The sequence below is a fragment of the Solanum lycopersicum genome, chromosome 3, assembly GCF_036512215.1.
Source record: "Solanum lycopersicum chromosome 3, SLM_r2.1".
Lineage (NCBI taxonomy): Eukaryota > Viridiplantae > Streptophyta > Magnoliopsida > Solanales > Solanaceae > Solanum > Solanum lycopersicum.
In genome coordinates this window covers 63,039,804-63,054,189 of record NC_090802.1, presented here as the reverse complement: position 1 = coordinate 63,054,189, position 14,386 = coordinate 63,039,804, and the positions used below count along the sequence as shown (strand labels likewise).

The window sequence follows — 14,386 nt, the reverse complement described above, 5'->3', positions numbered from 1 at the left end:
AAAACTTTCAACTTTTCTTTTTCCAATTTTAGACATTTTAAAAGTAGAAAAAGACGTCTAATACAAGTAATATAAGTTCAATGTTGGAAGGACAAAACTGTCCAATAAATAAAGTGTGTGTGTTTTTTGTCTGTGTCTTAAAAAGGTTGTTTCTTGAAACAACGAATTTGGAGTCTTTGTGCAGTTTTAGTTTTGGTTGTTTAGAGACACGTAGAGCGGAAATGACAAATTAAGCAAAACTGAAGGTCTGAACACGAGAAAAACGCAACACCCCCCTGAAAAAAGTTGTGAATTTGAGGGGAAAATCCAATTTAATGTGAGTGAATCCAGTGGAGATTACAGTTTTGGAGGGGTAGTTTTTTGTATGCCAATTTTGTCCTTCCAAACACTTGTATATAATCAGCATTTGGTGTGTGTGAGGTTCCATTTTCTTCATAGGGTGTTGTTTAATTTTTGGGGTTCTTGAAAGGGGCAAATTTTTATACAAGATTTTCTTCAGTGAGAGTGAATGCTGTTGTGAAAATGGCTGATTCTCCTACCCAGAAAGAAATTGAAGATGGGCTAAAAGATTGTGCCAATAGCCTCATCAACATTCCTCATTCTACTGAAGAGCTCATCACTCTTCTTGATGTAAAGTTCTTAACTTTTTTATCTTTTTTCATGTTCTTTACTTATAAAGTACCAGTTTTATCTGTGTGTTTTTGTGCCCTATTAATTTTGATTGATTTTATCTTGATAACAGGAAGAGCTTTTTAGGGGAAGGAAGGGTTGTTTGTTAGATACATTTGATGCCTGATTTTCCTCATGTATCAGGATGCTCTTTTTGTTTCCAAATTGAAGCTTTGTGTTCTTAATCTAGTGAATCTGTGTGTTTTGCCTCTTGTTGTGCCCTATATATTAGATTGATTTTATTGTGATAACTATAAGAATTTTTTAGGAGAAGGGTTGTTTGTTAGATACATTTGATGCCTGGTTTTCCTCATGTATCAGGATGCTTGATTTGTTTCCAAATTGAAGCTTTTTGTTCTTAATCTAGTAAATCTGTGTGTTTTGCCTCTTTTTGTGCCCTATATATTAGATTGATTTTATCTTGATAACTGTAAGAATTTTTTAGGGGAAGGATTGTCTGTTAGATATATTTGACGCCTGGTTTTCTTTTATGTATCAGGATGCTTTTTTGTTTCCAAATAGAAGCCTCTTGTTCTTAATCTAGTAAATCTGTGTGTTTTTGCCTCTTTTTGTGCCCTATATATTAGATTGATTTTATCTTGATAACTATAAGAATTTTTTAGGGGAAGGGTTGTTTGTTAGATACATTTGATGCTTGATTTTCCTCATGTATTAGGATGCTTTTTTGTCTCCAAATTGAAGCCTTTTGTTCTTAATCTAGTAAATCTGTGTGTTTTGCCTCTTTTTGTGCCCTATATATTAGATTGATATTTTCTTGATAACTATAAGAATCTTTTAGGGGAAGGATTGTCTGTTAGATAAATTTGACGCCTGGTTTTCTTTTATGTATCAGGATGCTTTTTTGTTTCCAAATAGAAGCCTTTTGTTCTTAATCTAGTAAATGTGTGTGTTTTTGCCTCTTTTTGTGCCCTATTATAGTAGATTGATTCTATCTTGATAACAAAAAGCTTTTTAGGGGAAGGGTTGTTTGTTGGATAAATTTGATGCCGGTTTTCCTTATATATCTGGATGAATGTTTATCTCCAAATAGAAGGTTTTTTTGTTCTTAACTTTATAAATGACATGGTGTTGAACCAGCAATGGAGGAATGAAAGTGGAAAATGTGGTTTTGGTGTAATGATTTTGGAATTAAAATAAAAAGGGAAGTACATGAATTCCAACATAGAGCAATTTCTACATGTTCACGACTTAATCTTTATTCACTGGGATTGTAATTTCCTAAAGCTGTTTGCTCATTTTCAGTAATTTATGGAAGCTGCAAGTTGACTCACTTTTACTTCTTGTATCTTTTAGGAATTAGAATCTCTGTTGATAAGGGTAGCTCAAGCCCCTGCCGATTCGATTAAGGATGCCCTTCTACCAGTAATGGAAGCTGTGGTCAGAAGTGAGCTTCTAAAGCACACTGATGCAGATGTCATAGTTTCTGTCATATCTTGTATCTACGAGATCTCTAGAATATCTGCTCCGCAGCAGCCTTATGATGATGAACTAATGAAGGTATCCAGGATATAACATTCTAGTTTGTTGTTCTATTTTCCTACAACACATAACACACACGCGCTAAAGAGAGAGAGAGAGAAACTAGATTGCTAATGCCTCTTGCTCAAACTTTATATCCATTTCCATTTGTTTTTCACACACTTGTATTTTGAAAAACCTCAGGAGATTTTCCAGCTTACAGTAAGAACATTTGAAGAGCTGTCTCATTCAGGCCCCCGTTATCAGAAGGCTGTGAATGTACTGGAAACTGTGGCAGAAGTCAAGGCCTGCTTAATAATGCTGGACCTTGACTGTCATGCATTGGTTGTAGAGATAATCCGGATGTTTCTCAGGATCATCAGGTAACAAGGAAATATTTAACTATTTTTGATACTTTAGTTCTTGCACATCTTTGTTTGACACATTTATGCATGTTGGAAATTGTTTGGCATCATACAACTATGCCATTTCCCCCAGCAAATGATTATAAGATTATCATGCATAAGTTTCCTTTGATGAATGCTTATGTTTGATGCTGTATTTTTTTCAAGGGCCGACCATCCTGATATTGTATTCACAAGCATGGAAATAATCATGGTTCTGCTCATTGAAGAAAGTGATGAAATCAATATGGAGCTTCTTCAGCCCCTTCTTGATAGCCTCAGAAAGGAAAATCAGGTAGTAAAGCTCATCCAATTGATCTTCTGTTAATCATGTTTCTTTAGTGCTTTACTCAATCTTTTATACTGTACAGATTTTGTCACCTATCTCGTCAAAGTTGGGAGAGAAGGTCTTGAAAAAATGTGCTTCCACCGTTAGACCTTGTCTTCTCAAAGCCCTCAAATCAAGAAGCATGGATCTTAATGATCATGCGGAAATCATTGCCTATATTTGCAATGAAATGCCCAAGGGAGAACAATTGGTGTGTCCTACTTATGACATCTTTTTGTATGCAGCTGTTCTTTTCCTTTTTTGCTAACATTAGTTTTATGGTCAGATGGAAAATGAAAATGTGACTACTGAAAAAGTTGGTCCATCTGCTGCTGTTATCTGTGAGACACTGCTGGAGGATGGGCCGCCTTCTAATAATAATGGCACCTCTTCAAAAACATTACAGCCTTGCAGCCAGATGGAGCAGCCAAAGAATATTGGTGTTAGCAATTGTAAGATCAAATCCGGTAGCAAAAGAAAACCACGTCAGAGCTCAAGGAAGAGAGGATCTGTTCCGGAAGGTGATGTGGACACCACTTCTGGTCTTAACATTGTAAAAAGAGAAGAGAACCTTACTCACGCTGAGGAGTCATCAGTGCAACAAATTGATGAACAGAAACAGAAGAAAGAGATTCATGATATAGAAGAATCAGGAAATGAGGTTGAAAGGACGACTTCTTAGAAGTTGCTATCTCTCGATCTATGCTTATAATTTTTTTCAAGCACAAATTTGACAATCACTATTCTTTTTTACTTTTCCCTTTGTGCTTGTGGGTTTTACAGGAGATTAAACCATCATTTGGGGATGGAAATCTCTCCAGCCAACTTTTCAAGACAAAGTTTCGGAGGAAGCTTACCGCAAGAAAGAATCAGGTACTAATATAGCAACTTTTGAAGTAAACTGTAATTTTTTGTTTCCATATCTGCAATATTTCCCGAGTTTTCTTGTGTTCACGTAGTATTTGTTGAATGTAGTATGTTTCCAAATTCTGTGACTTCATTACTTTTTCAAAGGATTGTTATAAGCTGCTTTATTCTCCTTGAATTCGGAAAACGCTATGCTTACCTCTTTTCAATACAGTTCAAAGGACTGAAACTAGTATTTGTTTAAGCCCTTTTGCTTTTAATTTACCTGTTGTCTAAGAGTATTTTCATGTCTGAGAAGTTTATGGTTCTTAATTGCTTCATTCAGGATTTTAAAAGGCGTCAGTTCACCAAAAAATATGGAGAAGAAATAGTTGGTACCAGAATAAGAGTTTGGTGGCCATTGGACAAAATGTAAGTTGTACAGAATGTTGTCAGGACTATCATACTATTGTAAATTTGTGGTACTAATTACTGATCCACTCTCATCCCAGCATTTTTCATCCTTGATTCCTTCTATTGTTAAGTTTATCATCTCTAAAATTGGCTTGCCTGCTAGGCTGTCACCAAGAGTCTGCTTCATTCCTTTGATTTGTGGAGTGTCAGAGCACATCTTCAATTGCTTCTACTAAATTGACTTTTATCGTGTCTTGCAAATGGAAGAAAGAATTCTAGCTAAACAGTGATAGATCTCATAGAATTCCTCTAAGAATAGCAAGGATGTTCTTTTAGTATCTTGTAAATACTTTTGCCTGCACCTTCTTGGTACTTATATTAATAGCACACTTACCATCTCTCTCTCTCTCTCAAAAAAAAAAAGGAGAAAAAAAAGAAAAAAATAAAGAATCTAGCTGAAGTTTTTGATTTTAAGTTTCCCTTTGCAGGTTCTATGAGGGTGCAGTTTCTGGATTTGATCATGTGAACAAGAGGCATCAGGTAGTGACGTTATTATCAAGCTTCCTGCACTGTTTTTTAATTAGTCTCTGTACAGTTTTCTTCCCAGCATATCATATATGTTTCACTTTGCAATGTTCTGATATTTCTTTTAATAATGACAAGAATTTATACACCATTCCCAAGTCTCAAAAAATTCATCATCAGTAGTCAGTATGAATCCATATTCTTTATCAATTCAACTTGAGACTACTTTCAAATGCTATATTTGTTACTATTCTTCTAAAATTTCCAAAATATCTGCAAGTCTAGCTGATTCCATCTTCCTGCTAAGTAATGTTGAGGCAAACTATATACTGAGGTTGACTCCATCTTCCTGATAAGTAGAGGCAAAACTATTTTCAAACCAAATATAATCACTGCAACAGAAGTCCCTTTTACCTATTGATATAATGGCCTTACACAGCCTAAAAGACATCTTTCTGGAAAACAGTCGTCGTGCTAAAACTGCAAACAAGGGAAATATATCATGGAAGGGAAGTAGTGTATTTAACTGAAGTTTTTAGTTGACTGATGCTATTTGCTGTTTTTCCTTTTGAGATTGCATATGATGATGGTGAAACGGAAATCTTGAATCTGAATAAGGAGCAGTTTGAGTTTCTTGAAGACAATCCATCTGACAAGGTATTTTCCCCATTTGATACTGTATTTCTTAACAACTTCAAGATATTATTGGCATTACATCTTTGTGATATGATTCTTTTGGATGCATTCTGTGCAGAAACATGAAGCGGATCTTCAATGCAATGCTGTTTCATCTGTTCCGTAAGTATTGATTTCCAATAAAAAAAATTTGCACATATCCTAGACTCTACATATTCTTGACAGTCGTGTTTACTTCTACCTAGCTCCTACTTTTATGATAGAGATTGTATTTTGCATCACCTTGATATGCCAACACTATTGTCGGGATATGATATGGTTATTGGTTGATGAACTTGAGCAGATCCACAAAGAAGACAGCAAAAAGAACCTCCTCAATGAAAAAGGAACCCGGAATCTCGTCATTTGTTCTTTTGTTGTTCTACACTTTTCCTTGCAGTACTGCTCTCTGAGCTGAATTTTCCTAGGGTTTTAACAAGCACGTTTTCTGTTTTCAGGTCTAAAAGTAATCCCCAAAAGTGTGACTTTGGGTCCATGGATATTCCAATTCCAGATAAGATGAATGCTGAAGTTGGTTGTGAAACAAGCAGTGGGAAAAAAGAACTTGTGGACAAGGAAGATAAAGATACCACACAGAATCAGAGACTCGAGACTAGCAAAATTGCCTTAGAGAGCTCATTGACGCGTGAAGACCATCCATCTGACGAGGTCCTTTCATCATCTGATACTGTGTTATTTCTTAACATGTTTTGAAATTATAATTGGCGTTATATATCGTTATGAAACATTTCTTTTGGTGCAATATGTACAGAAGCATGAAACAGATCTTCAAAGCCATGATGTTTCAGCTATTCTGTAAGTATTGATTTCTCAATTTCCTTGTAACCTTGGACATAATCCTAGCTCTTTACATATTCTTGACTGTCCTCTTTCATGTTTTTGGCTGTTGTTTTTCACTACTATTGTTTTGACATGATATGGTTATTAATTCATGAACTTGAGCAGATCCATGAAAAAGAAGGCAAAAGGAACCTCCTCAATAAAAAAGGAACCCGGAGTCTCATCATCCAAAAGGTTGTTCTTTTGTTGTTGCCACTTTTCCCTGTATTATTTCTCTCTGAACTGAATGCTCTGAAGGTTTTGACAAGCAGTTTTTCTATCTTCAGGTCCAAAAGAAATCCCCAAAAGGGTGACATTGGTTCCATGGGTATTCCAATTCCAGATAAGATGAATGATGCTGATGACGTTGGTTGTGAAACGAGCAGTGGGAAAAAAGAACTTGTGCAGAAGGAAGATAATGATATCACACAGAAATGGAGATCCAAGACTTCCAAAGTTTCTGTTGAGAGCTCATCGGCGTTTGAAGTCCATTCATCTGACAAGGTCCTTTCTCCATCTGATACTGTGTTATCTTTTAACATTTTTTCACATTATATATCTTTGTGATACAAATTCTTTTGGATGCAATATTTACAGACGCATGAACTAGATCTTCAAAGCAATGATGCTTCATCTGTTCCGTAAGTATTGATTTCTCCATAACTTGTAACCTTGAACATAATCCTAGTTCTTTACATGTTCTTGGACTGACATCTTTTCTGTTTATTTCTACCTACTAGTTTTATGTTATTGTTTTTTACATCAACTTGATATGTCACTACCATTGTTTTGACATGATATGGTTATTGGTTATGAACTTGAGCAGATCCAAGAAGAAGAGAATAAGAAGAACCCCCTTAACAAAAAAGGAACCTGGAGTCTCGTCATCCAAAAGGTTCTTTTGTCGTTGTACTTTTTTGCCTGTAGTATTGCTCTCTAAACTGAACGTTCTGACGGTTTGGACAAGTTGGTTTTCTATCTTCAGGTCTAAAACAAAACCCAAAGAGAGTTGCGTTGAATCCCTGGATACTCCAACTCCGGGTAGGTTGAATGATGCTGCTGATGTTGGTTGCGAAACAAGCAGTGGGATAAAAGAACTCGTGGACAAGGAACAAGTTGCCTTTGAGAGCTCAGTGGCGATTGAAATCCAACCATCTGACAAGGTCCTTTCTCCATCTATTATCTCTTAACATATTTTCAAATCATCATTGGCATTATACACCATTCTGATATGATTCCTTTTTTGGATTCAATATGTACAGAATCACGAGACAGGTCCTCAAAGCAATGATGCTTCATCTGTTCCGTAAGTATTGATTTTCTCCATTGACTTGTAACCTTGAACATAATCCTAGTTCTTTACATGTTCTTAAAAATTGTTTTTACATCACCTTGATATGTCACTACCATTGTTTTGACATGATATGGTTATTCATTTAACTTGAGCAGATCAATGAGGAAGAGAACTAAAAGAACCCCCTCAACAAAAAAGGAACCTGGAGTCTCGTCATCCAAAAGGTTCTTTTGTCGTTGTTTATTTTTGCCTGTAGTATTGCTCTCTAAACTGAATGTTGACGGTTTTGATAAGTTGGTTTTCTATCTTCAGGGCTAAAGGAAAACCCAAAATGATTTGCGTTGAATCCCTGGATATTCCAACTCTGGGTAAGATGAATGCTGCTGCTGATGTTAGTTGCGAAACAAGCAGTGGGATAAAAGAACTCGTGGACAAGGAACAAGTTGCCTTTGAGAGCTCACTGGCGTTTGAAATCCAACCATCTGACAAGGTCCTTTCTCCATCTGTTATCTCTTAACATATTTTCAAATCATCATTGGCATTATACACCATTCTGATATGATTCCTTTTTTGGATTCAATATGTACAGAGTCACGAGACAGGTCCTCAAAGCAATGATGCTTCATCTGTTCCGTAAGTATTGATTTTCTCCATAAATTGTAACCTTGAACATAATCCTAGTTCTTTACATGTTCTTGGACTGTCATCTTTTCTGTTTATTTCTACCTACCAGTTTTATGTTAAAAATTGTTTTTACATCACCTTGATATGTCACTACCATTGTTTTAACATGATATGGTTATTCATTTAACTTGAGCAGATCAATGAAGAAGAGAACTAAAAGAACCCCCTCTACAAAAAAGGAACCTGGAGTCTCGTCATCCAAAAGGTTCTTTTGTCGTTGTTTATTTTTGCCTGTGGTATTGCTCTCTAAACTGAATGTTCTGACGGTTTTGATAAGTTGGTTTTCTATCTTCAGGGCTAAAGGAAAACCGAAAAAGATTTGCGTTGAATCCCTGGATATTCCAACTCTGGGAAAGATGAATGCTGCTGCTGATGTTGGTTGCGAAACAAGCAGTGGGGTAAAAGAACTCGTGGACAAGGAACAAGTTGCCTTTGAGAGCTCACTGGCGCTTGAAAGCCAACCATCTGACAAGGTCCTTTCTCCATCTGATACTATGTTATCTCTTAATATATTTTCAGATCATCATTGGCATTATACACCATTCTGATATGATTCCTTTTTTGAATTCAATATGTACAGAATCCCGAGACAGGTCCTCAAAGCAATGATGCTTCATCTGTTCCGTAAGTATTGATTTTCTCCATAATTTGTAACCTTGAACATAATCCTAGTTCTTTACATGTTCTTGGACTGTCATCTTTTCTGTTTATTTCTACCTACCAGTTTTATGTTAAAAATTGTTTTTACATCAACTTGATATGTCACTACCATTGTTTTGACATGATATGGTTATTCATTGAACTTGAGCAGATCAATGAAGAAGAGAACTAAAAGAACCCCCTCAACAAAAAAGGAACCTGGAGTCTCGTCATCCAAAAGGTTCTTTTGTCGTTGTTTATTTTTGCCTGTGGTATTGCTCTCTAAACTGAATGTTCTGACGGTTTTGACAAGTTGGTTTTCTATCTTCAGGGCTAAAGGAAAACCCAAAAGGATTTGCGTTGAATCCCTGGATATTTCAACTCTGGGTAAGATGAATGCTGCTGCTGATGTTGGTTGCGAAACAAGCAGTGGGGTAAAAGAACTCGTGGACAAGGAACAAGTTGCCTTTGAGAGCTCACTGGGGCTTGAAAGCCAACCATCTGACAAGGTCCTTTCTCCATCTGATACTATGTTATCTCTTAATATATTTTCAGATCATCATTGGCATTATACACCATTCTGATATGATTCCTTTTTTGAATTCAATATGTACAGAATCCCGAGACAGGTCCTCAAAGCAATGATGCTTCATCTGTTCCGTAAGTATTGATTTTCTCCATAACTTGTAACCTTGAACATAATCCTAGTTCTTTACTTGTTCTTGGACTGTCATCTTTTCTGTTTATTTCTACCTACTAGTTTTATGTTAAAGATTGTTTTCTACATCACCTTGATATGTCACTGCCATTGCTTTGACATGATATGGTTATTGGTTATGAACTTGAGCAGATCCAAGAAGAAGAGAATAAGAAGAACCCCCTTAACAAAAAAGGAACCTGGAGTCTCATCATCCAAAAGGTTCTTTTGTCGTTGTACTTTTTTGCCTGTAGTATTGCTCTCTAAGCTGAATGTTCTGACGGTTTTGACAAGTTGGTTTTCTATCTTCAGGTCTAAAACAAAACCCAAAGAGAGTTGCGTTGAATCCCTGGATACTCCAACTCCGGGTAGGTTGAATGATGCTGCTGATGTTGGTTGCGAAACAAGCAGTGGGATAAAAGAACTCGTGGACAAGGAACAAGTTGCCTTTGAGAGCTCAGTGGCGTTTGAAATCCAACCATCTGACAAGGTCCTTTCTCCATCTGTTATCTCTTAACATATTTTCAAATCATCATTGGCATTATACACCATTCTGATATGATTCCTTTTTTGGATTCAATATGTACAGAATCATGATACAGGTCCTCAAAGCAATGATGTTCCATCTTCTCTGTAAGTATTGATTTCTAAACTTCCTGACCGTGGACATGTCCTAGTTCTTTACTTGTTCTTGACTCTTGTTTTTCATGTTTATTTTACCTACAACTTTTATGTTAGATATTGTATTTCGCATCGCCTTGATTAGCCACAACTATTTGTTTTCATATGATATGGTAATTCATTGAACTTGAGCAGACCCAAGAAGAAGAGAACAAGAAGAACCCCCTCAACCAAAAAGGAACAAGGAGCATCTTCATCCAAAAGGTTATTATAATTTTGCTGTTCTACACTTTTCCGTGCAGTGTTGCTCTTTGATTTAAATGTTTGAGGGTATTGACGAGTAGGCTTTCTATCTTCAGGTTCAAAAGTAAAACCCAAAAGAGTGACGGTGAGTCCCTGGATATTTCCATTCCAGATAAGATGGAGGATGCATCTGATGTTGGTGGTGAAACGATCACTGAGAAAAAGCAACTTGTGGACAATGAAGGTGACATGCTCGCACAAGCAGAGTCCAAGCATTAGAAGTTGCCTTAGATAGCTCATTGACGCCAGTGCACTCACAGCATTTGTCAAAATGAAGAAACTAAAATAATATAAAGATGTTTTAAGTTTTTATTTGGGGAAAAGTCAGTAGTTTTTAGTCGTTACTAGTTCAAATCTGAAAACTTTGTACTGTTATTGAATTTCATAGCTCTTCTAACTTTGAAAGCTATGAGATCATTAGTTTGTCAACTTTAGTTTATTTGAATGTACAATTGGTGGATTCCATGCTCAACCAAGTTTTTGGTGGAGCATCGCCTTTTCAAGCACATGAATGATTTCTTTTGCTGTGATTTGTTTGTTCTCTGTGCAACTTGATTTGTTTTGAAAAGTTCTTTTCATTTCTCACTTTGTTGTGTTGTGAACTTTCCTTGTTCATAACATAGCTAAGTGATATCAAATTCTTTTTGTGAAGTTGAGTTTTGGGGTTTAGTTAACTTTGTTTATCACAGTTTGTTCATAAATGAGCGAAATATCCATTTTAGTCTATGTTTTTTTTATTTATTAAAAAGTGTTTATTTTGGAGCCGGACTTGAGTTCGAGTTTCATCTAATAAGTGCAGTGTAGTATGTCTATCATGCAGAGGTCAGACTCAAGTCATACACATACACAGTCTTTTATTTTTTTTTAATGATTTTTTTAATTATTATGTGTGAAACACAACATATTAGTGTGTGGCACCTTCAGGAAACTTCTATAAACCAACTCCGTCTAGAATGCTTCTAGAACTTGTTAAATTAATATAACCAGGAAGCTAATGCAAGTTAAAAAGAAGAAGACAAAATGAAAGAGTTGTCATTTGTCAGTTGTAGGTTGAGAGTTATGTCTTCCTGTGCAAATTACCAGATGAACAAATTGAAATTGAGAAAATAATAAGTAATTCCTAATTTCACTATAAGAAATAATTTTATTGGTGTAAGAATATTATTATTTTCTGTTGTAAATAATTCGAATGAATTCCTCAACTTTATCTATTTAAACAGTGGCAAAGCTAGGATTTTTAATAGAGGGGTCAAATTCTTAAGAAGTAAACTACGAACTAATCAAAGGAGGTTCGACATCTACTATATATATATGTAAAAAATAATTTTTACCACGTATGAATAATAATATTTTCTGCTGAAAGGGAATCGAATGAACCCTAACTCTATCTAGCTCCGCCCCTGCCTAACTATAGTATATAATCGTTGCGGCATTTTAATTAGATGATGTTATTCATGGTTGAATGTAGTGCTCACCTCAGAAGCGGAGCTAAGATTTTCAATAAGAGGGTTTAAAATCTATAGAAATAGGTAGTCGAAGAGAATTTCACATCCAATATATATATATATATATATATATATATATATATAAAAACTTATTTTAACTATATATAATAAAACCGCCCCGACTCACCTACTGAAAATCTTAACTATATTTGTGCTATAGCTCCTAGCCTGCAATAAATAATATAGATTTAATTTATTTTTTTTCAAACAAAAAACAGACTTCATGATAAATTGAATTGATTTAGCAATATCATAACAAGTCCACGTGTGAAAAGAATTAAACAATACATGGGTTATATAATTATATTACCTTATTTATAAACTGCTGCATATTAATTTTTTTAAAAAAAAATTGTAAATGTTAATATATGTTGGGCACATCACCTTTTACCTAATGTATTTAACTAAAATTATTGATAGGAGAAAAGCCTTTTTTATTTGTACGTTCAATAATCTGTCTTTGCGTCTTCGACTTTACTATACCAAACTCTTACTATATCGTTATAAATAAATAATAATAGTAATAATAATAATCGTTTAAGATTTATGATAATAATATAATTTTTTTTAAAAAAAACATGGTTCCTATTTTAATTCCAAACAATATCTACTTCTGATTTTTCTTTGCTGTTGTCTCTTGACAATTTGCATGTACTATAAATCCGTCAATGATCCAAAATATTATAGACTTAAATATAATGAAATTATAATGTGGAGGATGTATGCTGTAGTAATTAATTACTTTTTTTTAATAGCCAGTATCCATCTAGACCAACTCTGATAATGATAATTATTCCAAGAAAATAGATTCCAACTTGTAGCTTATAATTATCGATGAGTAATTACATTATAAGTTTTTCAAATTTAAATTAATTCTAATTAGCTATATATACATATAATAAATCAAGCGTGTTCACACAAAGTAAAATCTGAAAAGATAATTTGTACACTTATCAAGTTTATGGGGCTTGGTGATTGTGTGATAGATGAACTACAAGTTATTTATCTAACGTGAATATAACTTGGTGATTGTGTGATAGACGAACTACAAATCATTTATCTAATGTGAATATAACTAAACATGTGGCGTGATTGTGAATTATGATTCTAGTAAAATTATAATTATCGTATTGTGATTTCAGTTTCGATTAGGTTATTATATTTAGAAATAACTGTATGACGGATGTTATCGTTAAAGACTGATTCAAATTAACAGTGATATGTTAAGGTATGAAATTAATGAGTCTAAAATAATGAGGTATTATGTGTAGATATTCGATTGTAATTTTAGTTTAATAATAAACTACAATAGAAATATAAAACTTTTCCTAGCATAAATAATAATCTTGTGGTTGTCAAATCAGATATACCGATTTTTTTTCAGTTATTCGATCGTTAGAAAGAAAGAACAATTTACATTCTAATATGATAGATCTTGAAAAAGATTATGATTTTCGTTTTTAAAATTTTGATTCTAACTTAAGATACATCTCACCTAAATCGATAGATTGTAAAAAACAAAAAATAATTGTCTCAATTAATTTGTCAATAAAATGACATAAATAACTTTTATAAGAATGGAACGTTCTTTTACTAACTACTCGAGAAATCATTATTTTTAGAATTGGGATCCTAAATATATATATTCAAATGAGAGTTGAATAATTCTATCATATAATCAGATATGTACATAATAAATAGTACAAAAGAATAACTACTATGCTTCTAGATTTAATTATAATGAGTATGTAATTATATGTTATTATTACATCTATACTTGATTAATTAATAACTCTAAATTAGTTTAAACTTAATTGTCAAACCCCATATCTTATGATGCGTCTACAACTAAATTCCTCATTAATCTTCTAGAGAACAATAATCCCTTTCTTATCCTAATAAATAATCTAATTATTAGTAAGAGAAGTGAAACCTAAACACATAAGCTCTTTTTTAGGGAATTGATTTCCATATTATGTTATATATATTATATGTTTTATATAGTAATAACATATAGTTATAACACGAAAGAAATATTGGATAAATAATGTCATTATAAAGAGATTATTTGACCATAAAAATATACACAGAAACATAAAATATTAAACCTAGAAACACGATTATTATTATTATTCTTTTCCATATTTGAAAGAGTATTCTTGTATATTATATCTTTATGGTTCATTTTTTTTACTATTTATACCAACCAAAAAGCATAATTGATCATTTGGATTGATTTTTTTTCTTTAATGATAAGTTCTACACATTTATATGATAAATTGATCAGTATAATATATATCAATAAAAATTCTAAATAAATTTCAAAATATTAAATATAATCTAAACCAAAATAACTAAAACAACAACACCACATTTTGTACTTGATATTTTATTTCCAAATATTTCTTCAATGAAAAAAGTGAAAGAGAAAAAATAGGATTATACTAATTAGCTCATTCACTT

The 14,386-nt window shown here is 33.7% G+C and overlaps 1 protein-coding gene across 3 annotated transcripts; it reads left to right on the top strand.

Moving 5' to 3' along the window:
* Positions 1 to 99: 99 nt before the first annotated feature.
* On the top strand, positions 100 to 10,948 carry LOC101254292 (sister chromatid cohesion protein PDS5 homolog D-like). 3 transcript variants are annotated; one of them, XM_010320443.4, is made up of 33 exons: positions 100 to 630; positions 1,984 to 2,187; positions 2,353 to 2,531; positions 2,721 to 2,847; positions 2,924 to 3,091; positions 3,167 to 3,541; positions 3,664 to 3,753; positions 4,073 to 4,158; positions 4,629 to 4,680; positions 5,239 to 5,322; positions 5,420 to 5,463; positions 5,799 to 6,009; positions 6,113 to 6,156; positions 6,307 to 6,375; positions 6,468 to 6,684; positions 6,778 to 6,821; positions 7,007 to 7,075; positions 7,166 to 7,343; positions 7,443 to 7,486; positions 7,630 to 7,698; positions 7,787 to 7,964; positions 8,064 to 8,107; positions 8,295 to 8,363; positions 8,454 to 8,631; positions 8,739 to 8,782; positions 8,970 to 9,038; positions 9,129 to 9,306; positions 9,414 to 9,457; positions 9,648 to 9,716; positions 9,807 to 9,984; positions 10,084 to 10,127; positions 10,311 to 10,379; positions 10,475 to 10,948. In XM_010320443.4, exons 1-33 carry the CDS (start codon positions 523 to 525, stop codon positions 10,635 to 10,637), a joined length of 3,789 nt encoding a protein of 1,262 aa, XP_010318745.1. In that variant the 5' UTR covers positions 100 to 522; the 3' UTR covers positions 10,638 to 10,948. The 3 variants fall into 3 exon arrangements, with proteins under 3 accessions (XP_010318745.1, XP_010318747.1, XP_010318751.1); XM_010320445.4 differs by lacking the exons at positions 9,129 to 9,306; positions 9,414 to 9,457; positions 9,648 to 9,716 and having other exon boundaries at positions 10,475 to 10,780; XM_010320449.4 differs by lacking the exons at positions 6,468 to 6,684; positions 6,778 to 6,821; positions 7,007 to 7,075 and having other exon boundaries at positions 156 to 630.
* The last annotated feature ends 3,438 nt before the right edge of the window (positions 10,949 to 14,386 follow it).

Coding starts and splice junctions, on each gene's coding strand:
- LOC101254292 (XM_010320443.4), top strand. CDS start 523: ATGGCTGATTCTCCTACCCAGAAAGAAATTGAAGATGGGCTAAAAGAT. Junction 6,010..6,112: donor AAGACCATCCATCTGACGAG/GTCCTTTCATCA, acceptor CAATATGTACAG/AAGCATGAAACAGATCTTCA. Junction 9,985..10,083: donor AAATCCAACCATCTGACAAG/GTCCTTTCTCCA, acceptor CAATATGTACAG/AATCATGATACAGGTCCTCA.